The following is a 27708-nucleotide window of genomic DNA, read 5'->3' as shown; positions in this document are numbered from 1 at the left end:
CAAATGCATAATCCTTTATCACAATTAAATTAACTCACTCTCATGGTAATACATGCACAAAGGGAAGAATGGTTTCTAAGCTATACAATCTTAACCCCGAAAAGCCATTTCTGCAATATAGTAAATATCAAACACCATAGAAACCGATACCAACTTAAATTAAAATTTACCCCCCCCCAGGAAAATTATTAAAATCAAATTTATGCACAAAAAATGGAATTAATGTTGTAAAATTTAAGACAATTTTATTTTCAAATTTGGCCACATGGGAAAGAGTGGACAAAATGGTGGACAACGCAGAAGACCTGTGTGGAGATGAGCCAGGGGTAGGGCCTTACAGGGAGAAGCATAGGATAGGGACCTCCACCACTCTTGAGCAGTCCAGCCAGGAGGTTGGCACAGAAAACTTCCAGGCCAAATTCCATCAAATTATGATAGAACATGGGGCACTAACGTAGAAATGGAGTAAAGAAAAATTGGGAAGAAAGAGTTTATGGAGATTTCACTAAAGAAGCAGCACAGATGTTTGTGAGCAAGAGGGTTGACCCAGAGTATAAACGATTTCATTGCACAAACAAAAGAGATGAATGTGGGGAAAAAATGAATAGAAACTAATAATATAGGAGAAAAAATAAATAAAAATAATGAAGCACAAGGGGCACATTTGGTAAATCAAATCAAATGGTTATTGGGTGGGGGAGGGGGGTTGAAGGTGAATTTGGCACCAGGGACATAGAAGAGAAGGGGGCGATTGAAGAAACTAATGGCCTGGACAAACATCGTGTCAGTGTGAGTCGCTCGAGCAAGGCAGATAGTGTTTGGGGGGGGGGGGGGTAAAGCAGGTAGGTCCTGCTGTTTGCGAAGCAACCTCCGTAGTGTGTGGGACGATACTCGAAGGCATGCAGTTAAACCAGACAAGGATCCTTCTGGCATGCCCGGGACTGGACAAGGATGTGGGAGGGGATAGTGGGGTGGGGGGGGGGTGAGGCCAAACCACAGCCAGTGAGCCAGGTCTTCAAGCCTGCAACATGTGGGGTGGCAGGTGAGCCTACTCAGTAAGGGAGTGACATCAGACTGCAGGTAAGCCTGGCAGAACCTATGCTGGTGAGCAAGGCTGAACCCGAAGTGAGCAAGCCGACGAAGTTCATGCCGGGATAAAGGGTGTTCAATATGGAGCCTGCTGAGGTCAACGTGTGGCCTGGAGTCATCGACCTGCTCCACATAGGGTGCGTGCTAGCGGCCGTGGGGCAGGAGGTAAGAATAAGTAAAAGAGGCAGAGCATTTTGGAAAGGAAAGGCCATGAAAGAACAGTCAGACTGAACTCAGTTTGGAATTGAAATGTTTTTGTGCTGAAGTAGGAGCTGTGAGTCATGAGCAGCTGGCTGTTCATGGCAATTGGGAAGGGTTGGAGGAGCTGGAGCCTCAAGACCATCAGTGCCTGCAGGGAGGAGCAGAAACAATGAATATGAGATGCAGCTGCATTTGGAAATGCGAGGCCTGTGTTTTTAATATGGAAAGGCCCACATAACCTTTTACAGGTAGTCTGCTGCAATGCAGTGAGCTCTGCTTGGGAAGAGAGCTCTGGGTTTTTATTGGCATGTTTGAAAAGAGAAGAACGGCTGCAGCAGGCCCTGCTGGAATTGAAAAATATAAATTTACCTTTCCCCATTGTCATGATTCACAATGCTTTGCAGGTGTCAGGTAATTGGTATTGGTGATGGGCAAGAGTCGTCATGAGATCCTGCATGTGGACGAAGAGGAAGGGATTAAAATACGTTGATGTGCAATGAAGTCCATCATTGATTGTTAGCATGTATGCAGGCAATGGCAAGGGGAGACACCCTATTAGCATGTACAGTATAGGCTGTATCCAGGGTATAACTTATTTTAACCATTTCAGCTTTTGTCATCAAATGTTCAACAACCATTACGAGAATGTGGAGAAGATCAATTAATAATTGGGTCAAAGTCACAGTATGAGTAAGTAGAAATAGGCCTTATAAGCCTGACCGCCTCACATCAGCGAGATATGGTTGGGTTTTGTAATCTCTTCCATGTTTATTTATTTACCATAGAGCTTTAGTGTGTCTCTAGATCTAGGCCATAACTTTTTTTTTTTTAACCATTTGAGGTTTTGTCATCAAATTTTCAACAAACATTTATTATGAGAAATAGGACGAATATCAATTCATAAATTGTACTTTTATATTTTTAGCTATTTTCATTAAGTTTAGTTTGAGTACAAAGTGGATGTGGTCGGGCTTTGCAATTGGAGATGCTTTCTACTTTATTTCGTTTTCATAAGAAAGAAGGGGGGAGAGGGGTACACCACAGAAATTTAAATTGAGAAAAGGAAGTTAGGAGAGGGCAAGGAATGGAGAGAAGAAGAATTTTTTTAAGATTGGCAGATGAAGGTAAGGGGAGGGAAGTAAAAGGTAATGCAATACATGGCATTCAAGGTGGGAGTTGGACAGTTATATTCATTACAGACATCATTTTGATGTCTGTAATGAATATAACTCCAAAAACGGTCAAGCATGACAACCATTGCAAGTTATTGTAAATTTTTAAAAATTATATTGCTTTGTTAATGGAATAGCAATCAGCCTCAAAATTTGTTGTTTTATTTTTAACATCAAAACATAACACTTTCAAATAATATAAAATTTGGTTTTACTTACACTCCAGAAAACTTTATCAGAAACAAACTTTACAGGCTAACTCTGCCTATGCAATGTATTTGTTTGCTCAACTGTGGGCACCCATCGTTGTTACTGATATGCAAGGCTTGTAACAAGGAGGAAAAGAAAGTGTTGAAGGAAGGCACATGGTGATCCCATTCGTCTTCAGGTTGGAGATGATATCAACACTGTGGAGAGCTCGTATTGCTAAAAAAAAAAACCCACCACAAGTTGTCTCTCAATTACCTTCTCCACAGGATTTGCAACCTTTGATAGAAAAGTACCAACGCTTTTCCTGCAGCAAGTGCTATAGTTGCATTAGAGGGGTCTTAATAACGATCATTCTGGTACTTTTAGGATGCAAGAAAGCACAAAATAAAAAATATATCTATTTCAAAATTAATGACAAATACTAAAGTTGCTGTTCATTTCTAAGTCGTGTTTCATTTCTCTGCCATAGCGTTGAGTCATCTTACTAGTTTACGTTATCCTGTGGGGCCACCAGGATGGCTTTCAACACTTCCAGGAAATGCCTGACATGGAGATGGGTGTGGGGCATGTGAAGGAGAAGTGGCATCAGTATATAAATGTTAATTCAGTTTTGAGTGACATAATAATAATAATAACAATAATAATAATAATAATAATACATCAAACTTGGCAAAATTCATTTGTTTTAAAAATGATGACATCTTTTCACAGAATGAATAATGTTTTGAAGGTAATGTGGTGAACAACAAAGTAACTGTCCTTACCATTTTGAAAAATGGCCAAGCTCAGTACATCTTCTCTGCACAGTGGGGGAGGACAATTAAGCCCAGAATAGTTGCCAAGGAACCCAGGAGCCAACAAAGGCCAATGGGTCTTTTCCTGCAGTCCAGTGTTCGAACCATGTCCGACTGGAAATGAAAGCACAAATAACAATTACAAAAATTACCCCCGTGTGGGGGTGACGGTCATCTCTATAATACCACAAGTTCTCAATGTTCAGTTCAGGTAACCGCGAAACAGTCCAAACTAACCGTTTAGATTGAAATAGTTCACAGAGATACACGAGGATAACACTACTAATGACATAATTAATAAATATGTATTGTTCATTTAGTACCCAGATTAACACATCAGAATCACCAGTAAGTGCAATACGTGGTTTTCCGGTCCGTCCACTCTCTGGGGACATTTCACTTCTGGTTGTAGAAAAAAAATAGGCTTAGTTCTCGGAGATTATGATAATCCTGTAGATTATTCTTCACTGATTATAATGCAACTTTCAGAATGAAAATTGGTCAAATATTTATAGAGATATTGAGGTTTGAAAAATCGTTAGAGCTAGCAAATTCATTAATTATTAATTCCACAGAAGTTTCGTGACACTGCACAAAGTAACATGTCAGGTATGAAAAAAACATTTTGTATGCCAGATTCATTAATTATTAATTATGGAATGTACTCATTGATATATTAATCAGAAAGCCCGAAGCATGTAGCATAATTTATCACTTATCCCCTCATCCGGGATCCGTGGCCTCGCCCCACAGCCTGCAGCCCTATGTCCGCCGGTGATTATGTTAGATATCGGCACGATCGAGAGTAGCCTGCGAATCATCCCTGCTGATGCACTGAATTGATGCAATCGTTCGGCCAGAATATTCGTTGTCAAGATGTTGCGTGATTAAATCACCAATACAATCACTCGAATTTATACCGCCGACATACTTCTTAACAATCACCTTCGCCCCAGAAACCACAGTCAATCTGAACCACGCTGGCCACTGCTCAGAGGCCATGACCGGACTACTGCGCAGTTTGGTTAAAGATGACTCGGCATTTTGGCGCACGCGCACAAAATTATATTTTGAAAATAAATGCCGACGTTTATATTTCGGCTTTTGAAACTTTTGCACCTTCGGCGGAAAATGTACAAATATAAAAGGCTAAAAATGTGTTTTATATTTATATTTCATTTCTCCTTCCTTCCTTCTTTGCGAATCGCATCGGCGTTTTTGGCCATCTTCCAGATCACGTGACGATCAAACGGGAAGGAAATTCAAAAATCTGTCTGGTTAGATACAAGATAATATTTATTACGATCATAATCAATAAACAGTTGCCGAATATCGTGTAAAATGGCAGACCGGATAGGTTTTGAAAATGGCGATTTTTATAACTTACGTGACCTCGTGACCTCGTCCCTGACCTTGAACCCGGACAAAAGTTATATCGTTGTGGAACACTCATCGACCTCTACCCACATACTAAGTTTCATCCAGATCGGAAAGAAAAATTGACGGACGTACGGACGGACATTTGGTCCGGCTTTATTAGGTCATCTCGGTAGAGATGACCTAAAAATCATGTAATTTGCAACGTGTTTAGATTGTGAAGAAAGCAATGAATTGTTTTATGTGAGCAAGTTAATTTCGCTATGAATGAACAACATTATTTAAATGCAACATTACTTGCACAATCAAATATTTACCATTTAAACAACTGCTCTTTCACTGAACTGTTTAATGTTTGAAGCTGTAAATATCATCATAATGACACCTGAAGCTGTTCAGTGGAAATTTGTGAACCTGCAATGTGATTGATACTTACTGCATTTCTGAGACTTGGTTTGATCAACAATCAGTATATTTCATTGTTTATTTTTTTTCCTGTTTCTCAACTGCAAAATCACCACTGGACTTAACATGAATGAGAATCTACTCTTTCACCTTTGAATGATCATTGTCCGATAATCGATTTCTCCCTCTCCTACCCCTCCCATCCTGTGCAGCACTTCGAAGCTCATATTTTCATAACCGCAAACCAAACTTTTCCAAAAAAGTTGAACATCCAGGGTATTTGCATCAGTTCTATGACTAAGACGCAACAGTGCCGCTTAGGTCCTCAAATTCTGTGATGCCAAAGCGTTTTGATGACCGGGTCATCTGTTTAGTTAACCAAACTCATCTAAATTCTCAGATAATTAAAGCAGTGCAAATTCACCATGGTAATATTGTTACGTTTGAGGGGGGTATGCATTCAAAGGGTAATTAGGATGTTTAATTAGGTATGCCATGCTGTTCGAGTTTACCAGGATCTCGATGTAATAAGTAGCAATTCAGTGGTGATAAGTTGTCTAGTAAATGTTCATTTCTTCAAGGGGGAAATGATAATTGTCACGTAATTAGATAGGGACACGGGATAGGGTAAGTGTGTCTGTGTAAACCCCTTTTGGTATTCTCTGGAGGCTGGCCGTGACGTCACAGGACAGTGCAGCGGATGGCTCCGCCCCGTGGTCACGATTGGCAGAAGGCAACGGCGGTGGGCCAATAAACGGCTCGATTGGAAGTGACGAGGACAGGAGGATAAAAAGGTTCTGTTCGGGGTCGAAAAGGAAGAGGAAGAAGATCGGGACAAAACGATCGTGTTTTTTTGGTGTGGAGGCTGTTGCGCGGAGAGCGTCCTTGTTGTTGTGCTGATTCGATCGTGTTCTTCATCGTGTCTTGGAGCCTTGCTGAGCCTCGTGCCTCACCTTGGTTGGCTCTGGGGTTCTGCTGACTCGGAGTACGGGGTCGAACGGCGGGCGGACCAACCTCGCTCTCCTGCTCGCAACTTGGCGCCAGAACTGGTTCCCTGGCGGCTGTGAGCGGACTTGGGCCAAGACCAGGAGGTCGACAGCACCACGGTTTCTCCTGCCCCCCTGACGAGAGCAAGGCCAGCTCGTCCGACGCCGATCCAGGGACAGTTGCGTCCACACCACGGTCCAGCCTGACCACCAGAAATAGCTACGCTTTTTGTGTGTGTGTGTGTGTGTGTGTGTGTGTGTGTGTGTGTGTGTGTGTGTGTGTGTGTGTGTGTGTGTGTGTGTGTGTGTGTGCTTGGCACCTTAGAGGGTTTGAGATCTGTATATTCATTGGAATTGTCTGTGTTTTTCCCCACGCCCGATCCCACACCATCCCGTCGAATCGCCCCGGATCCCTTTTCTTGCCGAGTCTTATTATTTCTGGTTAATAGTAAAAACAAATAAACATCATCAACTCAGTGAAAAGTGACTCGTGCCACCTTCCTCGTCCTGTTTGCGGTAGAGCGATTAGAACCGCCATGTTTGGGTTATAAATAAATAAACCGCCTCCATAGTTTCGGCTCATTCTACGTTGGCGGGACTGTTCAAGTCCCGTGGACGTCACATTGGTGTCAGGAGTGGGATGTTCGAACCCCTCTAAATTATATTTGGTATCGGGAGAATATACCAAGATTAAAATCTCGCCACGAATTGGAATATAAAACTACTACAGAAAAGCGCGCGAGCGCGGGAAAATTTTGGCGGGATTTTTCAAATTTAAATTAATTGGTGGCAAACGGGACTTCTGCACCATGGCGGATGTGCAGATGTTTGAGGAGGAAGGCCACGTGTGTGGCAGCGAGTCGGGGGAAGAAGGGAGAGACGGGGGTAGGGTTGGAACCTTCCCCATTCCGAGCATGGACCGTGCTTCATTGCCCGTAACGGAGCCGGCAGCGCCGGAAACCGGCACGATGACGATCTGGACAATGTTGGAACGTTTAATGAGTGCAATTACAGCACAGGGGGCAAAAATGACGGCACAGGGGGCACAAATGGCAGAAATGACGGCACAAATGGAAATTCCATCTTTTTTCCCGCCTTTGGAATAAACTTCCTCACTCTATTCTTTCCCATTCTTCCCTCCAGGCTTTCAAAACAGCTGTTCACCACCACCTCTTATCTTCCCCCATCCAAATCCTCGATCTTTTCTACCCCCGATAATCCACCCAAGCCCTCTTCCTTCATTTCTCCTGCTTTCCTTCCTGAAAGTCCCTGAAATGTCCATCTTCTCTTCGCCATGTTCCCCGTCCCATCCCCATCCCTCTCCCTTCCACAGTTCACCTAATGTGTCTGTTCCCCACTGTTTTGTCCCTTCCACTCCCGCCCCTCTTGTCTCATGCCTCCTTGCTGTGAGTTGTGTGTTAGCTCTCATACGAGCCTCGACCAAGGTATACAAAAAAAAAAAATAATAATAATAATAATAATAATAATTCGTGACACAGAGGGCAGAAATGACAGATCAATTGGGGGTAATGGGGGTACAGTTGGGTGCATGGATTGATTTAATGAGGGATGAATTGGGGGAAAAGATGGAGAAAATGAAAACTGAGATGCAGGAGTGTGTGGATGTTAAATTGGGGGAAATACAAAGTAAATTTGAGGATAGATTGGTGGAAACAAAGGTAGAAATTACATTGGAGGGGGAAAATATACGGAAAAAAATTGGTAGATAAAATTGAGGCAACGAACATTCGGGTTGATAAAGTGGATGAAAGCCTGGAACGTCATCGTGCCTGTGTGGATGCTCATATGCAGCTGCAAGTTGAAGAGTGGGGAGAGCTGAGGAAGCAAGGGATGAATTTGGCGGAGGAGGTAAAAGGATTGGAGGCTCGTTTGGATGAACAAGATAAAATTATGAGCCAAGATGAAGTCTTGGATAAAGGCCTGGTAGAGCCGTCGTTTGTAAGTAGAGTGTACGGGTTAGTTGAGGAGCAGCTACAAACTCGCGACGGAGCCTTGGAGGAGGTTGTATGGGCCCAGAAGATCCTGCGGGAAGAGGTGAATCGATCCATTCAACGTTTGGAACAGGAGGCAAAATTGACCCATGAGACCCTCACCACAAAACATCTTTGGCCACAGTGGGCTCCGAAATTGGATACGCAGCCACAAGGGTGTTTGATCCCTGGGCTGGATTCGGACAAGGGAGAAACTGAGAAGCGGGCCACCGTAAAAGTGATCCCCCTGGTAAATTTCGACGGGTCAGGGAGCGTTGAAGCTTTTCTGACGGAATTTGAGTGCATTTCCCGACTAAACGGGTGGAATGAGCGGGAACGTACAGGGAATTTGGTGGCAACGTTGCGGGGACCAGCCGCAGATGTGTTAAACGTGATCGCGGAGGGGATGTTGACCAGCTCCCACATTTGCGAGGCGTTGAGCCGTCGGTTAGGGTTCGCGGCAAACTGTGATCTGGTGCGGGCCCAGCTCCAGCACCGCAGATTAAAGCCGGGTGAGACAGTGCAGGAGCTGGCACAGGACATTTACCAATCAGTCAGGATCGCGTATCAGGACCTTACAGTGGAGGCATGGGACAGACTGGCACTCAAGAAATTTTTAGCTGCTCTTCCTGACCCTGAGGTCCGAGCGCTAGTGGAGCTACAGGATCCACCCACCGTGCACCGAGCGGCCGAGTGCGCAGCCAGGCTGGCCTCGTGGAGTCGGCCGGGTCGGGTGCCCGAGAGGCCATCGGTGACGATCCGACAGGCAGAGATTCAGGATCAGGGAGGGGGGCTGGGAGAAATTGGCATTACCCAAATGTTTCAGGAAATTTGCCAGAAACTGTTAAGTTTGATAAGGGGTAATTCGGTAGTTGGTGTGCCAAAGCGGCGGGGTCCAACCCAGCCAATAGAGCAATTCGATTATGGCCGAGGGGGTCCGGAACCGGAAGGGACATTACACCGATACTCATGGGGGCCTTTTATGGGGAGTTGTTTCCGGTGCGGGCGAAGAGGACACATGCAACGATATTGCCGGTACCCGGCGATGGAGGGACCCTCCAATAGACTTTTAGACTCGGAGAGGGTGAATCCTCCTGCTGAACCGCCAGGTCTATCCGAGATGCCCTTTCATAGGTCGGGTCCGGAGATCACTGTCGGGGGTCGGGGAGACTAGATTGGGCTGAGCATATACGGCCATGCTCGGCTGCTGAGATTGTGGCGAAGTGCCCTCCTTTGGTGGAAAAAAAATGAATTGTGGGAAAATTGGCATGGGTTTGTGAGTTCTGCTGGGTTTTAGAGTGACAATCGGGACAGCGGGTAATTGGAAACAAAGCGGGCACGAGTGGCTGTCCAATGGCTGGTGCGTGGATCGGGTGAGAAGTGCTGTGTGAGTTGTTTTAAGTGAAGAAGTGAAATGTATGGTGCACACATTGATTTTTTATTGGACATGGTGTGGTAACAGGGAAGGTCATGGTCGGCGAAGTGTTAGAAATGCAGGTGTCACATGTAAGGCCGATGGGGTGGGGGAGTCATGTGGGTTTTGTGGGTGGGGATGATGTGCTTGTCCACAGGGATTGCTGAAGCTCACGGTGAGCGTGAATTGCGACCCCCTTCAAGGAGATTCACCACCTGGTGGCTAATGGTGACAGTGTCTGGAGGCAACTGGGAGAGGGTCTGGTTGGGCGACCAAGGCGGGTAGGACCTTGGCGACCCAGGAAGGCCAGAGGAGCCAGTGAGACCCCTTCCAGAGTGTTGTACGGGATTAGAGCTGATGGCTACCAGGGTGGAGGGAATCAAAGGGAGCGGGGCGCAGAAACGTCCGGGTTGGACTAAAGCTTACCTGTGGGCATGGTTGCACCTGAGATGCCCCCATCATCTTGTGGTAACCCACCCCACGGCCATGACGGGATTCAGCCTGCATGATTAAAATGAGGACCATGACCTAGAAATGCGATGATGACCATGGTGTGAGTGTTGTGAAGATGTACGAGTCCCACTCGATCCCGCACAACTTGACATGTGCAGCAAGGGCATGATGTCCGCATAATTTTGGGGCAAGCAAATTTGAAAATTGGCTCCCCAGTAACGCTGGGTCTATTAGCATCCACTGGGGGAGGCGGTCAAGTGTAAATATCCTGTGAATAGTGTCGTTAAGGCTTAGAGTAGGAATGTAAAGTATAAGTGTTGTGTTTTTGTGGAACCTTTTGTTTCCCCTCCCCAGATCACTGGAAGAGTGCTGGGCAAGAGCGATGATCCAGAAGATAGAGTGCAACTTCGCTCAGTGCTCTCATGTGATAAAATTAAAAAAAAACAAAAAAAACGAATGATTGTTTAGGCGAGGATAAGGCCGTAAGGGGGAAGTACATTAAGCAGGATAGGTAAGTTAGCTGCGGCTCGCTGCCCATTGCCCCTCCTACTTTATTTCGTTAGGTTAAATAGGGGTGAGTCAGTCAGTGTTAAGGCTGGTACGGTAGCGCCTGTGATATACCTTGCAGGAGCTGCGGTACCAGAGGAGGGGGCAGTGTTACGTTTGAGGGGGGGTATGCATTCAAAGGGTAATTAGGATGTTTAATTAGGTATGCCATGCTGTTCGAGTTTACCAGGATCTCGATGTAATAAGTAGCAATTCAGTGGTGATAAGTTGTCTAGTAAATGTTCATTTCTTCAAGGGGGAAATGATAATTGTCACGTAATTAGATAGGGACACGGGATAGGGTAAGTGTGTCTGCGTAAACCCCTTTTGGTATTCTCTGGAGGCTGGCCGTGACGTCACAGGACAGTGCAGCGGATGGCTCCGCCCCGTGGTCACGATTGGCAGAAGGCAACGGCGGTGGGCCAATAAACGGCTCCATTGGAAGTGACGAGGACAGGAGGATAAAAAGGTTCTGTTCAGGGTCGAAAAGGAAGAGGAAGAAGATCGGGACAAAAAGATCGTGTTTTTTTGGTGTGGAGGCTGTTGCGCGGAGAGCATCCTTGTTGTTGTGCTGATTCGATCGTGTTCTTCATCGTGTCTTGGAGCCTTGCTGAGCCTCATGCCTCACCTTGGTTGGCTCTGGGGTTCTGCTGACTCGGAGTACGGGGTCGAACGGCGGGCGGACCTGCCTCCCTCTCCTGCTCGCAACTTGGCGCCAGAACTGGTTCCCTGGCGGCTGTGAGCGGACTTGGGCCAAGACCAGGAGGTCGACAGCACCACGGTTTCTCCTGCCCCCCCTGACGAGAGCAAGGCCAGCTCGTCCGACGCAGATCCAGGGACAGTTGCGTCCACACCACCAGAAATAGCTACTGTGTGTGTGTGTGTGTGTGTGTGTGTGTGTGTGTGTGTGTGTGTGTGTGTGTGTGTGTGTGTGTGTGTGTGTGTGTGTGTGTGTGTGTGTGTGTGTGTGTGTGTGCTTGGCCCCTTAGAGGGTTTGAGATCTGTATATTCATTGGAATTGTCTGTGTTTTTCCCCACGCCCGATCCCATACCATCCCGTCGAATCGCCCCGGATCCCTTTTCTTGCCGAGTCTTATTATTTCTGGTTAATAGTAAAAACAAATAAACATCATCAACTCAGTGAAAAGTGACTCGTGCCACCTTCCTCGTCCCGTTTGCGGTAGAGCGATTAGAACCGCCATGTTTGGGTTATAAATAAATAAACCGCCTCCATCGTTTCGGCTCATTCTACGTTGGCGGGACTGTTCAAGTCACGTGGACGTCACAATATCAATAGTTGCCTCGTATAAACACCTGAATGATTCTCAATCATATTAGCCCACTGATATAGGTTTCAAGATCCTCCCATGAACCGATGTTGATACTCATACTTCAACTGTGATTGGAGTTATTGAATTGTTGATGAATCAACCGAACATGCTAAACAACAAAAATAAGAAAGACACGACAAAACAAAAAGAAATAGGATAACACAAAACAAAAAGAAACTAGGACACTCTTCGACATCATGTCACCAGCTATGCCTCCGCCCACATTATTATATCATTATACATACTTATATAAAGTTTAATTTAAATCCCTGAACCCAGATTCTAAATATTAAATAATTCTGGCTGCCAGACCGATGCATCCGATCAGGTTGAAATTTAAAACATGTTCCCCATGACGACTAGATCACAATTGTGACGTTTCACGTCGATTGATGAAGCGGTTCAAGATAAAAAAATTTTTTTATTAAAGACCTCATTCAATCCAAGATGACTGCCAGACGATGTAACCTATTAATTATTCATGAACATCATGGTATCCCCAGGGCTTGGAGGAACATGTGGGTGAAGTTTCCTCTCGATCTGTCAATCTGTTCTGGAGAAGATTTTTAAAGGTTTAGTCTTCAAAAAAAAAAAATCACAGCTTCCAAACCACATGACCTGTGATGTCATAGGTGGAGAACTTTGTTACCTCCGCCCACTGAAGGTAGCATGGGCGGAGGTTACGTTTTCACCCGTTTGTTTGTGAACAAAATATCTCAAAGTTGTGTATGGATTCAGACGAAATTTTGTGGAGAGCTTGGGTATGTGACAAGGACAAAGAGATTAGATTTTTTCGAAGATCCGAATCCGGATGTGAGAATTTTTAAAGTGATTTTTCACCACTGAGAGATCGTGCAAAAAATGATATATAGCAGGATATCTCAAAAAGTAATGGACGGATCGGGACGAAACTTGTTGGGCGAGTTAAGTGACAAGAACAAGCCGATTAAATTTTAGTTCAGATCCGAATACAGATTCGGCCTACCAGTGGGATACGAAATGTAAACTACAACCCATGGGGGTTTTCAGGTTGTAAGTTGTCGACAGCAACCGCTCAGGGTAGTACTGTTGTCGGCCGGGGGTCGGTGGCGAGGAGGGCCGCCAAGTGGAGCAGTCAAGCCGTCTCCCACCGAACACCGGAAATTGCAGGTCGTAACCTTCGGACAACTCCGAAGGTCACGGGTCACTTAAGGACCATGCTCGCCAATTCTCTGACGGCGTGGAGTAGGGTTAATAGCCAAATTTCAATATACCTAAGTACCCACGTCGTCAAATTACTGGGGAGGTCACACCCTCGACGGACCTCGGGCGGAGCGGGCCATTTACAGAGCCAAAAATGATATATAGCAGGATATCTCAAAAACGAGAACAGGCCATTTACCGAGCCAAAAATGATATATAGCAGGATATCTCAAAAATGGGAACGGGCCAATTACCGAGCCAAAAATGATATATAGCAGGATATCTCAAAAAAATTATGGACGGATCGGGTCGAAACTTGTTGGACAAGTTGGTTAAGTGAGAAGAACAAGCCGATTAAATTTTAGTTCAGGTCTGAATACAGATTCGGCCTACCAGTGGGATATTCGGCCTATGAGCTGAAGGCAAGAGTCTGCACTTGCACCTGTCTGCCTCGTGTGGTCTGGTCGAACTGGCTCGGCGGTGAAGGAGGTAAAAGGGTAACAGGCAAGTGATTAGGCCTACCAGAACCGGGTGTAAACCGAGCGGGGATTACTGAGGTCCATCGGTCCAAATGAACAATTACGGTATGACGGCCTCCCGGGTTCCAAATACGCACCGTGCTAAACCAATGAAAGAAAGTAACAGACAACGAGCTTGTACATTGAACAATCGGGGTTTATTTATAATTGATCAGGGGAGCTCAAAAACAGCAGAGTTAAACCGACTATCAAGAAATAATGCAAGTAATGTACAAGGCACCTAAACAATTGCTACTTATAGACTGGCCCCACAGACACACACGCACACACCCAAAAGAAATGGTGGCCGAGGCCTTTATTTGGCCCTTCAGCTCGGGAGGGAAGGCGAGCTGAGGGCAAGAGTCTGCACTTGCACCTGTCCTGATCGAACTGGCTCGGCGAGACTCGAACCCACCGCCTCAACACAGCACCAAGGACGAGGGATAGAGCGACGGACGGCAGCCAGCATGAAGGCGGACGAGGCGACAGGTGATCAAGGCCAAAAAAGCTTCCAGGCGGATCAGACGACACCAGGCGAGGCAGACCCAGACAGAATCATCGCCCCGACCGTTCTTCGTTCCTCTCGTGAGGTGGGAGGGATTTTTTTTTCGCTGGCCACTCGCCTCCTGATTGGACGGTTGCGTCACGCGATTCACTGGCCGCTCATTGGACAGGCCCACGGTAGGCGGGGTAACACCCACCCTTTTGGGTGGAGTCCCGATCTGAGGCGATTGTAGCTCCGCCTACCTCCTCACCTAAGGCCACGTGCGTAATGGCGTCGGTGGAGCGAGGCGACGGTGCCGCTGTTGTTGTTGTTGTTGTTGTCAAAAACCCTGACTAAAAAATAAGCCCGTAGCGCACACATGAAATTCCCATTAGACAGAAGGGACGGGACCCTAACTATAAACACATACTTATCGAAATAACTGAACTGTGGGGGCTGCTGTCTGTCTGTGTGCAAAAGGCTTCCAAATCCGTAACAGTACTACCGTTCTGACTTAGGAGCGTTAAAGTGGTGCCTGAAACCATCTTACACTCAGTGTCAGGATTGCTGGTCTTACTTTCTGTCTCACTCAAAGTATAACTACCGGGTTAGCTTTAATATCTTTTTTTGTAAACAAACATCATACACTTTTCAAACCAACATCACACACTTTTCTTACTCACTCGTTTTCACCTCTCTCTGTCTCTCTTGCTAAGGCCTGGCCTTGATGATGACTATTTCGTCTGTGACTTGAGCCTTCAACATTAAATAAATAAATAAATAATCAGCCTGTTGTAGGTATGCACTCTACCACGTGCCCATTCTAGTTTATCATATTTTGTTGTTGTTGCTGGAAACAGGGCAATTAAATCTAAATTTCAACTATAGGTGATATTTACAATCATTGCGGCTAAACATGAATTTTAGTCTGGTTGGTTCAGGAAAATGCAATGATGGCTCTGTTCTCTTGCAAATAATAAAATACCTATTCAACTGTAGCTCACAGACAAGTTCAGAATAAAGGTTTTGTTTGCATTCCACAAATGTTTAAAATTTATGACAATTCATAAATGTGTTTATAAAAATCACTCCACATCCCACCCCACCCCAGCCCACCCATCCTCCCTGGGCCTTCACCCATGGTAGCACAGTCTTGAGGAAGATCACACCAATGCAGTCGACAATGGTGTGGATGAGAGCAGGGCATCCGTGAGCAACACAAACTTCAGCCAGGTTGGCTGCAACCATGAACAATGCCACAACCCGGCCCCACGTCACTTCTGTGTACAGGGCCACAACAAGGTAAAACAAGAACATATTAAGGGAGAAAAGTACAATTTTTTTATTTTTTTTTTTAAAGACAAACATTCATATTCTAGTGTTCTTCCCGAAAGCAGGTTCAAGACTGCCGAAGCAGTTTCTTGGCAAGGACGACACTGGGTGGAAGGAAGGTTGTGCCTTCCCAGCAGCAATTTGGGCAGGAATTTGGCATTTGTTCATCGTGCCAGTGATAGTGAGCCTACTCTTCGCAAAGATCATCCCGAGGGATCTTTAACATCCACCAACTAGTGTCGGCAGATGGGACACTCAGTTTAACATCCATCCGAGGAGCAGTACACAGTGATGGATCATCTTGCCAGTGAACCACTGGGATGACAGTTTTTGGTTGGATCGGGATTCAAACCCAGACTCGACGGCTTAGAGACCTATGTCTCGGCCATCTTTTCAGCAAAGGCATAAATAGAATAACAGAATTTTTAGGGGGTAACAAAGAGAAGCAGTGGTCAAAACAAGGTTTGTCCTACTTGCCTTACAATGTGGGTAATATGGGACACAGGCTGGGATGGGCAGAGTTTGCTTTTTACTGAATCTACTTTTCCTTGTGTACAAATAAAGAAAACAAAGTATGGGAATAAAAGATATGGATCAAGGAAGGGTCAGGGAGCAGAGGGCAAAGTGGGAAAGTGTAATGAGTTTAAGGCAGAAAATAATACATGAAGTGGGTTGAGGGAGGTAAAAAGGTAACAGGCAAGTGAGGATGGGGTGTGGTAAGGAAAGCAAGGTAGGAGAGAAGAGGTAAAACCAGAATTGGGAGGGTTGGGAAAAGCAAACAGAAAATGTTTCCAATGCAAAGGCAGATCACCTTGATAGAATGAATAATTGGGGTGAGGAGGGGTATGGGAGGAGAGGACATAAAGATTAGATGTGGGTTGGAAGGGGTGGGGGATGGGGAGAGGGACGTTGGGAAAGTGAGGTACTGGGCAAAGGACAGACAAGTTTTAAACAATTTGTGGTCTCAGGGTAAAGGGAACTGAGATTTGAATGTGCGTCAAGCCTGGATGCTTCCTGCCATTCAGATCCAATGGAAGACGACCCCTCACAAGCCAATCTGATGGATTTTTCTGAGCGGTTTGCTTTCTTAACGATTTCAATCACCAGAATAAACCGACTGTGCTTTAAAAGTCCAATGTGATATGTGTACAAGACAAAAGGACGTGGGAAAATCCTGTTTTTTTAAATACAAAAGATGGAAATCCCAAGTTTATAACTTTCAATAAGTCTATAAACTCAAGCTGTGAACAAAGACACAGCCGTGCTACAAATCAATAAAGCTTTCGCTGTAGCACTGCCAAATTCCACATGCAACCACAACATAATAAAACCAAGTGGAGGTGGAGGGAAGGGGTGTGGTTCGATCCAGTTTGACGGTTTCTTTCACAGCACCATGAGAAACAAATGTGAAATGACTTCTGAGTGCAAATTTAGATTTTCTGTCTTTTGGTTTGTGCAGATACTTCGTCGGTAAAGACTGTGGGCAGTAGTCACTCAGAAAAACAGCAGCATACCATCTTCATGGTGCAACATGTTCCAAAGGGATTGGGAAGGAGGAGCATCCACCACAGGTGGGTAGTCAAGCAAAGCATGCTGAGCAGCAACACAGACACAGCAACCAAGAACCACACTCAAAACGTCGGGCACATGATGAAACGTATTATTAATCATCATTATTCCCATGCCGTGAGGCACACGAGACAGACGATATCATGCCATTGAGCTCTCTTGTGGGCCAGAGTTTCCAGATCTTCCACCGAGTGTGAGGTATTCTGCCTCGGTTGAAACGATTCCTTTGAAGATATACAGTACTTGGGTCTCCCTTTCTTTTTTTATTTTCCCCGTTGGGGTCCATTTCCATGCTTGTTTTTGGTATTCCACCATCAGATATTCTGAGGACATGCACCAGGTATTTCATCTCGTCTTCCTCACAGTGGTAAACAGTGGTTGGGCATTCGCTTTTTCCACCACCTATTTGAGATATTGAACCACTTTGTGTTCTGATTTTGTCTTTATCAAGCCAGGTCAGATTAGATCTGTGACTTCCTACAGGTAGCATGTAAACCTGTACTAACCCTATTTCATGATCGGGGTGTGGGCAACTAAACCATCTCCCCCACCAAGTTTTCTTGGAGAGAATATTATACACAAGGGTTGTATAATATGAACACCCAGCAAGATTAAAAATAAAAATTATCAAAGGGCGGAGGAGCTCCTTGTGAGCCAACGGCCATCCATATCTAGTGCCCAACTGTGTCTGTGGACGTCCTCCTGCAGTTGGGCTACTTTTTATGAAGAGGTTAGTGCAGGATTTGCACTCCGGCCAAGGTAAAACCCTTCATTCTGCAAAACATATCAAAAGCACAAAAAAAAAAAAATCTGAAAACCCACTCCGTGGGAGAGAAAACAACTGCCCTTTACAGGGCAGCTCACCAGATGACGGGATTGGGACAAAGCCTTTAAAACCCCCAATCTTTGATGATAGGAGGGAAACCACAGGGTAACATTCCCGGGTCAGATTGTGGGAGAGTGTGTCGAGGTGGTGCCGAGTTGTTGTCCACCAGACGGCGGTCTCCTTGGGTTAGGCTGAGGCAGTCCCATCAGGTGGTTGCCTGGAATGTCCTATCCCGAAGAGAGGATGATCACGCGTGGCATAGAAGAGAGCATTCTATGCCACGCTCGAGTCTGTGGTTGATCAGTGCGCCAGGCGAGATACTCTTCTAGTCTTGGTGGATTTCATTGCATCAACTGGAACTGATAGGGATGGTTATGAGACATGTGTTGGTCAACATGGGTCTGGAACTCTTAACCAAAATAGCACAAAGTTCCTTGATTTTGCAAGATTTTGCAAGCTTCGGATGGCTGGTGCATGGTTTCAGTGCCTACAGGCTCATCGCAGGACTTGGTATTCAAACGCTGGTCATGTGGCAAGGGAGATCGACCCACATGCTCGTTGATGGTCGCTGGAGGATGATCCAGAACTGCAGACTACAGGAGTGCTCAGTTCCTCAATGCTGGCCACAGGCTTGTTGTAGTGACAATGAAGTTGAAGCCTCAATGCATAGAATGGTACCATCCCAGCCTAAGCTGTATGTTTGCAAGCTCAAGGATGAGAGGGCAGCGGAGGAGTTTGCGAACACGCTGAATGGAGATTTTGGGGGGGTCTGCCTGCTTTGGGGGATCTTGAAGAGTTGTGGAATGCCTTCAAGACCACCATTGTTTATGTGGCCGGTGGATGTCTTGGAACTCACCGGAGGGCTTAGAAGAATTTTGTCTCTCAAGGGACACTGGATACCATTGACCAGAGTCGCAGGGCCAGGCTAAATGGCAGAGCTGAGCTGTTCAGGGAGCTGAGGTGTAAAACTGTATGTGCACTAAGGGTGGACAAGGAGGCCAATGTGCGAGGAATCTTGGAGGGGGTAGAGCATCACCTGTGGTCAAGTGATTCTTGTCCTGCTTTCAGGGGAATTCACATATTGCGTTCCTCCAAGCCCATCCCTCGGTGTACTGCAATTAGAGTGGAGGGTGGTAGGCTCTTGACAGAAGAGTCCAAAGTGAAGGCCCGCTGGACCGGTTACTTTGAGCAGCTGTACCAGGCTGATCCACCAGCTGCCGAGTTGGATGTCAGGGGTGTTACTATCCATATTTCTGACATTCCAATCAATTGTGGTCCACCTTAGTTTGTGGAAACAGGCTGCGGTGAATTAGTTGAAATGGGTAAATCTCCTGGGATCTGTGGCATACATGCTGAACTTCTCAAGGCTGGTGGGAATGCTGTACTCGTGTCGTTGCATGCAGTTCTGTGCTCTGCCTAGAACACAGGCATCATCCCAAATAACTGGAAGAGGGGCCTTGTTGTCCCTCTCTGGAAAGGGAAGGGTGATCGCCAAGACTGCAACAACTACCGAGGGGTGACGCTGCTCTCAGTGCCGTGCAAGGTCTTTGCTCGGATAATTCTTGATCGGGTTTGCCACCATCTGCTTGACAACTTTCCCCGGCACGAACAGTGATGTAATGTAATCCCGCTCCAGTTGTGGATGTCTCCTTTCTTTCGAAGCTTTAAGATGGTCCCTTTCCTGTACGCCTTGCGTGCCCTTTCTGCATTCCACATCAGGTCAAAGAGCTGCAACAGTGTTTCAAGATTCCATTCTTCATTGGCTTTGAATAATTCCAGCGATATCAGATCCTCCCCTGTCGCAATGTTATTCTTAAGATTTCAAATTGGGCAAAGCATCTCAGCAATTGTGATTTCTTCCATTCGAGAAGTTTGGTCAAAGTCTATTTTAGACTTTGGTGCTGGTCTGTATGTCTGTGAGCAGGATATCTCAAAAAGTTGAGGATGGATTCGGTTGAAACTTGGTGGACAGGTTGGGTGTGCAACTGCAGCGAATCGATTTGATTTTGGTGAAGATCCGAATCCGACAATTTTTAAAGTGATTCTTCACCATCGAGAAAAGGTTGGGGACGCGTTATGACAAAACTTCGTGGATAAGTTGGTTCGGTGGCACAAACAAGCTGATTAAATTATATTTCAGGTCCAAATCCAGATCCAGCCTATCAATGGGATGCAAAACGTAAACTAATCAGCCTGGCGGAGATATGCGCTCTATCGAGTGGCCAATCTAGCTTCTTCTGAGTCCTCTTCAGCTTCATCTTCATATTTAGTATAACCATACACAGAAAATGGGCACCTACAGCATCTGTACTTCTATACGCTGACATTCCATAGAGAAATGAACTAAATTTGCTGCTGATGCAGAAATTATCAATTTGGTTTATTGTCATGCTCTTCCCATGGCCCTCCCATGTCCATATCCCATATCCTGCCCTCTCCAATCCCCATGGCCCTTCCCAGATGATATACAGAACAGAGACACAATACATAATGTTCAACATAATGTCAAGAGAACTTTGAGATTAAATAAAAGCTTGGAAATGTGTTAACCATCACATTTGCAACACTCCACGATGCTGCACCCTCAGAGCTCAAAAACAGGTTTCCATTTAAGAAAATAGGTTTCAGAGTTTCTTGTTCAAAAAATAATAAATTTCTTTTGAGAAAACAAGTACGTGAGATGATAAGAAAGTCAGGTCTGGCAGGATAGCCTACATATATGCATAACCGCCTCAGAGTTGCTTGACTGCGCTCGAATCTCAACTGCAACTGCCACCGTGGTGTCTCACTGGCAGGGTGAGGCATCAACGTGTGTGCCGTCCCTCAGACGGATATGAAGCTGGTTGTCCTGGCCATTAGCATTAGTTGGTGGATGATAAAGATCCTGCAGTGCCCTTAGCAAAGAGTAAGCGAGCCACCGCCAGAACCCTGGCAAAATTCCATATTCCTGCTCTACACCTTCAGGGAGCACTGCATCAGTGTCACAGCTGCGTCCACAGCAAATGGTGCTACCCACAGCCAAGTGCTGCACAAAAAGAAGAAGAAGAAACTCACGTTGTTCATAGAAAAGAAGTGTTGCAAACGCATGCAGCGCTTCAGACACTTCCAGCTCAGCGAGGGCCAGTATTTGCAGTTTCCGATCAACGTTGTGAAACAGATCAGGGAACATGGCTTCAAGCTCTTGAGCTGTGCAGTCAGTGGTAAAAATGGTTTCATTCATCTGGTTAAACCTGACCAGACCAGTCCAGTCGTTTGCATGGAGACCAACAATACAATGTCACAATTATTAACCTGACAGCTACGTATGCTTCTTTAAAATATATAAATAATGCAAGTTACTATTTGTAACAATTTTTGTAGGCCCAAATCATGATCTTACAAACCCTTGCAATCCAACTAACTCAATTTGAATGTTCAGGAAAAGTTAAGCATATTGCATATATATCTGATTGGGGGGGGGGGGGTGGGTACGATGGCCTAGACTCCCTAGAGGTACACATGCTCCATACTCCCCTTTAAGCTGTCCAGCCTGGGTTTGAATCTTGACCGAGCTATAAATTGCCACCCTGGTGTTTCACAGGCATGGTGATTCATTAATGTTTGCGCCATCCATCGGATGGCCGTGGGCGTCACATCTGCCAGCATTAGTTCGTGAACGTTAAAGTTCCCATTGTGTCCTGCGCGAAGAGTAGGCGAGCTATCGCCGGCACAATGAACAAATTCCAAAATTCCTTCTGTCAGGAAGGCAACGGCAAACCACCCAGTCTAACCCTTGCCAAGAAACTGCTTCAGCAGCACCGACGCTCTGGAACAGAGCATGTGGTACATCAGAATCAGAATCAAGTTGGCGATAATATTTGTACAGTACATGGATGGGAGTTGTAAGCAAAGCCAAATGGACAGAGTCAAGGTATTCTGCCTGTGAATAGACAAATGTTATTCAAGTCGCTCTGGAAGTTTCCAAAGCAACACATTTGTCATTACCCTCGCCGAGGGAGAGGATATTGCATTTGGGTCCATTTGTTTGTTTGTCCACACAGAATTCATGTTTTTCTCCACAACCGTTTGTTGGATCAAGACAAAATTTTCACCATATGAGCGACTACTCATGTAGAATGTTTTATTGATAATTGTGATGTCATAGGTCACATGGTGTGACAGCCATGTTGGGAAAACGGAAAAACTTTGGACCTCTATCTCTGAAACTGCTCCATGGTAAAAACTTGAAACATGGCTCATTGTCAAGTACTCCCCATGGAGAATGAGATATGTTAATGATGATGCCATCGGTGCCTTCATTATGACATCATAATTTGACAAGTGCAACGCTTGATCCGGTCAGTATGAAAAAAATTGTCTGCAATTGTTGAAACCGCTAACCGATCAATGCAAAACTTTAACTAATTGATCAACTACCCATGAGAAATATAGTTTGATTAAAGTGACATCATTGGTCACTGGTCTGACACCATATTGGATCAAAGAAAAAAAACAAAAAAAAAACAGACACGTTGGCTTGTACCAAGTCCTTCTTAAGACTGCGCAGAGTAAGTATTCTATGAATACCATAGAGTTTATGACGTCACAGGTGCCCCTTTATGGGGTCATAATTGCATATGTAGAAGGCTACATCTGATCAGTATGAAAATTTTTGAGAATCAGAGGGATAAAATGGTCCACAGAAAAAAAAAAATGATGACGTCATCAGTCACGTGATTCGACAGCGAAAGAGTTTTTTTTTTTTTTTTTTTTTTTTAACCTTCAAAAATCTTCTCTGAAGTGACTGAACAGATCGAGGTGAAACTTTACACATTACTGCCTAACCATGAGGAACAAAAGGTTCAAACATATGTCATCATAGGTCACATGGTTTGGGAACCATATTGGATTTACCCAAAATTAAGATTACCTACAAATACATTTTTTTTTTTTCAAAAACCAATAAAAAAATCTTCTCCAGAACAGCTTGACAGATCAAGGGGAAACTTCACACAAATGTTCCCCAAGACTTGGGGATACCAGGGTATTCACAAATAATTATTGATGTCATATGGTCTGACAGCCATATTGGATTGTGTGAAAAATCTTTGAAAAACGATTTCTCTTGAACCACTTAATCAATTGACATGAAACTTCACAATTATGATCTAGTAGTGATTGGGAATATACGTTTTAAATTTAAACATGATCGGACTCATGGTCTGGCAGCCAGAAGTTTTTTTTTCTTCTGAATAAGGCTCACTTGGTTGTGCCTGGATTTGTTTGAGGGTAGAGTAGCAGCATCTGGAACCAGAATCCTATCCAGGTTCCTCCTAATGACTTCCTCTTTGCTTTTTCGGGTTCCTTCTGATTACTCCATTGCGGGATTGTACCTATTTGGTCTTACATTTGATTTGAATTTATATTAATCCCATTCGAAATTTAACTGAATAATAAACGTCATGGGTCATGTTCAATGTCTGATCAAAGCAGGTTGCATCAAAGCGGGACGTCTTGGTACCTGGTCATCACCGTCAGCAGAAGTGGCAGTTCTAGTTATATCTTAGTAATTACGGAACACACCAGTATACAAACACCACACAAAAGTCTTGGCGAGGGTCTGCAATCTCTGATTGCTCTTTTTCTTGTCGTCTTTGTTGTGGTTTGTCGGATGTTGGTTCAAATTTGGCTTGGACTTTTGTTTACAACTCGCAGCTTAGAGCCCCTGAACAATCATCTCATTTCCAAAACAAGCTTGTTTTCATTGACCAAAAATTAATATTTGTTGTTCCACCCTCTGTTTATATCTCCTTTATTTTCAAGCCCATACATTCTTAAAAGCAGGAAACTTGTGATAACAGGTGTCTTTTATCAACATCAAGTCAATATATTTGCTCAAATTATTAATATACATACATTACTCCTTTGTAAATAAAAGCTTGGGTCAAATTGGAACCACTCTTGTTCATCCGTATTTTTGAGTTAAAAGTTTTATTCATTCATTCATATGCTATATAAAAGTGAAAGCCTGTTGTTGGCTTCGCGGTTAGGGTGGCTGGCTGGGGATGTAAGGGTCCTGAGTTTGAGCCCCTGTCCACTGTTGAATTAACACCAGGTGGGGTTGACTCAGCCTGTCATCGGTCCGAGGTCGACGAAATGAGCACCAGTGTACTGGGGTAATAACCATTCAGGGTAGCTCGCATCAGAGTGGCGACCTATCAAGGACTGCAATCCTTGCCAATGAAACTGCCTCGGCAGGCCTATGCGCCTTTACGGCACAAAAGGAATGGTATTATTATTATTATTATTATTATTATTATTATTATCATAAAAGCGAATGGGACAGTTTGTTTGTTTGTAACCCTACTCGTCTGAGCAATTAACAGCTCCCAAGGTTAATTGTGATGAAACTTTACAAGACCGGTTTTTGTTTTTGTTTTAAACAATATACACCTTACTAGGGGTTCTGACAACGCTGGCTAGCTTTGTTTGTAGTTATAATGAAAAGGTGGAGGGAGCTGGCAGGGCCCAGTCACAGTGTCTAACCTTGTTAACTCACCAAACAGGAGCAGGACACAGGAGGCTTCTGCAAGAATCCTTGAGCTTTTGTAGCTGGGTGCAGAGGATTGTGAGGAAGCATTGAAGGTCGTGCCAGTCCGAGATAATCGCCATTTAATACAGTCTCCACAGAGGGTCTTGGCCTGGGCAACGAGCTGCACGTCATTGGGTAGCGTCCACAAACCCCTGAGCACCAGAGCTCTGTGACGAAGGAACTCCATGTGCAACCTTCGTCTCTAGTGGGAGGTAACAAAGAAACAGTGGCGGATTACTGCATGGACACACAAGGCCCGTGCCCAGGACCCCAAGCTCAAGCCCCCACCCTCCCGAGCTCAACGTGGGTCCCGGGCAGAGGCAACGTGAGGGTCATGAATAAATCCATGCAATAACACGGGGCTCCACAATCTTTCGAGATGACCCCCCACCCAGGTGGGGTCTCACTTTGCTGACGAAACACATCAACTTGTGAGTGGTGATAAACACAGCACAAAGGGAATGATTTATCTCAAGGAAAGAAAGCACTATAACAAATAGATTTTTTTTTTAATGTTTCCCATAGATGTTTAACGAGATGGGACGATTACAAAATTAGGGAGTGATGGTAGGTTAGTAGAGAAGGCAAGTAAAATAATAATCATGTTAAATGTATGCAAATGCAACAATAATCAAAATTAAATTTAAATAATTCTTCATGTTCATAAACATCGATATTGTTTGACAAATCAACTCTACAATTTATTGTACAATAACAATAAATAATAACAATCACAAAAAACACCCCTCATTAGTAAATGTACGAACCCACGTTCACAGAGGAACGTTGCGGTTTATTTTTTTGTTGTTAGTTTGTTTTTTTAAATCAGAGCACCTGTTCCAAGGTTGAAATGAAACTACCAAAGCACAGCTAAAAAGTGAACAAAGCCCAACAACAGGGCGAAAACTCACCTAAAATTAAACTTTTTCATTACACAAGCAACATAACCAGAAAAGGTTTCTCGGTCTCATACACATGTTGAGGTGTCTTCATTTACCAATCGGCTTGCTAACGCTTGCCAAACAGCCGTTCCTTATCAAAGGTTTCATTGGACTGCTACCTGAAGTGCTTAGGCTAAACGGTGAGTGCTCCACAAGAAACTTTTAGATCTTCCACGAGCCTTGTCGTATACAAAAAAAAAAAATTAAAACAGCGGCAATACTCCTGGGCACTCACCTGGTCGAATAATACTGAGGAGGAAATCAACGTGGGACAGAATCAGCAAAATGTACCTACAAATGAACCAATGTTATCGACAATATCTATTTTGGGGGGCAACCACCCCCCCTAAAATCCCCCTCGACCCCTATCTTTTAATATAGCGTGAACAAACTTTAGTACATCATGGATGATGAAGGTTGTGATCAAGTTTCATGCATTGAAATTGTGTGCGTGTAGTTTCAGAAAAGAAAGAAAATACATATTTTGGGGGGCAACCGCCTCCCCCCATAGAACCCATTAGCCCACAATTTTTAGCTCACCTGTTCGAAGAACAGAGAGCTATAGTGATACCCCCGGCGTGAACGTCAGCGTAAGCGTGAAAATGTTAAAGTTTTTGGTGCAAGTTATTTCCTTTCTAATGTTTTTATCTACCACATTATTTTTTACTGATTACAATATACAAATACATATAGTGCTTTAAAATTATTTGGATCAGACTTCACTGCAATGCTTTATAAAAAATATTATTAGACTAGTCTTTTAAAAACGATAAATGTATAAACAGGCGAGCATTGGGTGGCTTTGACACCAACTCTCTGGTTATCCCGCCACCCGGAGGGAGGGAGCGGGATATTGTAATCGTCCGGTTTGTTTGTCTGTCTGTTAGCAACTTTACGGCAAAACGGCTTAAGCAAACACTTTCAAATTTAATCCACAGGTGTGCAATGAACCCTGGATGACCCCATTAACTTTTGGGTCCAATTGGATCAAAGGTCAAGGTCACGAAAAGATCAAAATCGTTATTCGCTCATAACTTCGTCAAAATGGATTAATTGACTTCAAACCAAGACTAAAATATTCCTTATAATCAACATTCAGGTTAAGGATGTATCAAATTTAAATTTGATCCACAAAATAACTTTATGCCTTAAATGGGCGGGATTTGTTGTGCCTGGCACCACTTGTTTTTAATGTTGTGAACAAACTTTAGTACATCACAGGTGGTAATCAAGTTTCATCGGAATTGTGTGTGTAGTTCCGGAGAAGAAAGCAAATACTTTTTTGGGGGGAGGGGGGGGGCAAACCCCCTTACGTCCCAATTTTTTGAAAGTTATGAACAACTTTAGTACATCACGGGTGGTAATCAAGTTTCATCGGAATTGTGTGTGTAGTTCCGGAGAAGAAAGCAAATACATTTTTTAGGGGGGGGGGGCAAACCTCCCTACATCCCAATTTTTTTAAAGTCATGAACAACTTTGGTACATCACGGGTGATGAAGGTTGTAGTCAAGTTTCATCAGAATCGTACGTGTAGTTTTAGAGAAGTTGCAAGACGGACGGACGGACTCGCCATTCCATAAGCTCCCAGAACTACGTTCCAGGTGAACTGAAAATAAAAACGTGCGTACTGAACACACCCCTGCGAGTACAGAGGTGTGTTCCATGACCAATCATCTTGCTCATGCTTGCCAAGCCAGCCGTTCCTCATCAAAAGGTTTCGTTGGACTGATGACTTGAGTGCTTAAGCCGCTTGGCGAGCGCTCCACAAGAAACTTTAGCCATTCCACGAGTCTCATCGATGTTCACAAAAAATATACAAAATAAAATCAGAAAATAAAAACTTAGTAACTGAACACACCCCCTGCTAGTACAGAGGTGTGTTCCATGACCAATCAGCTTGTAGAGCGTTTAACTCGAACCCTCACAGCTCGGTTTAGGGTGTTTATAGATCAACAGTCCAAAACATCTTCGACCTTCACCTCCATAAACACTGTACGACTGGCTGTATTTACCAGTGGTCATCAAACCGAGTTTGCACATGAAGGGGTCCACTTTCAATTCACTACGGTACTCATTCCGGGTGGATATTAAACACACAAATGACACGAACAGTACGGAAAGAACGTCATGTGAACCATCTGCTGCAAAGTCATAAGGAAGACCACCGAACATACCGATACCGAGTTGCGCACACGCACCAGCCGACACCACCAATCTCCACAGCAACTCCAGTGGAAAAAATAAATAAAATAAAAAACGGCCACGCCCTCCTAAGCCAACCGACCAATAGAATGTCTCCCTTTCGTTGCCACAGAA

The 27708-nt window shown here is 44.5% G+C and overlaps 1 protein-coding gene across 8 annotated transcripts; it reads right to left on the bottom strand.

The window, feature by feature from the left end:
• Positions 1–225: 225 nt before the first annotated feature.
• Positions 226–27708, bottom strand: LOC147023623 (bcl-2-related ovarian killer protein-like). Of its 8 annotated transcripts, XR_015060305.1 has the most exons (7): positions 27567–27705; positions 24419–24653; positions 20935–21066; positions 15270–15433; positions 3437–3580; positions 1660–1741; positions 226–1438 (listed from the first exon to the last, which is right to left on the bottom strand). XR_015060305.1 is itself a non-coding variant. In XM_085889223.1 (6 exons), the coding sequence occupies exons 2-5, from the start codon at positions 24636–24638 to the stop codon at positions 1698–1700; spliced, it is 540 nt and encodes a 179-aa protein (XP_085745349.1). In that variant the 5' UTR covers positions 24639–24653; positions 27567–27708; the 3' UTR covers positions 226–1438; positions 1660–1697. The 8 variants fall into 8 exon arrangements, 7 of the variants coding, with proteins under 7 accessions (XP_085745349.1, XP_085745346.1, XP_085745348.1 ...); XM_085889223.1 differs by lacking the exon at positions 15270–15433 and having other exon boundaries at positions 27567–27708; XM_085889220.1 differs by having other exon boundaries at positions 226–1741.

Source organism: Eptatretus burgeri, chromosome 7 (genome assembly GCF_056783735.1).
Source record: "Eptatretus burgeri isolate ZD-2024b chromosome 7, Ebu_testis_v1, whole genome shotgun sequence".
Classification (NCBI taxonomy): Eukaryota; Metazoa; Chordata; class Myxini; order Myxiniformes; family Myxinidae; genus Eptatretus; species Eptatretus burgeri.
Note: the sequence above shows the minus strand (reverse complement) of the source record. Positions and strands in the feature narration are given on the sequence as shown.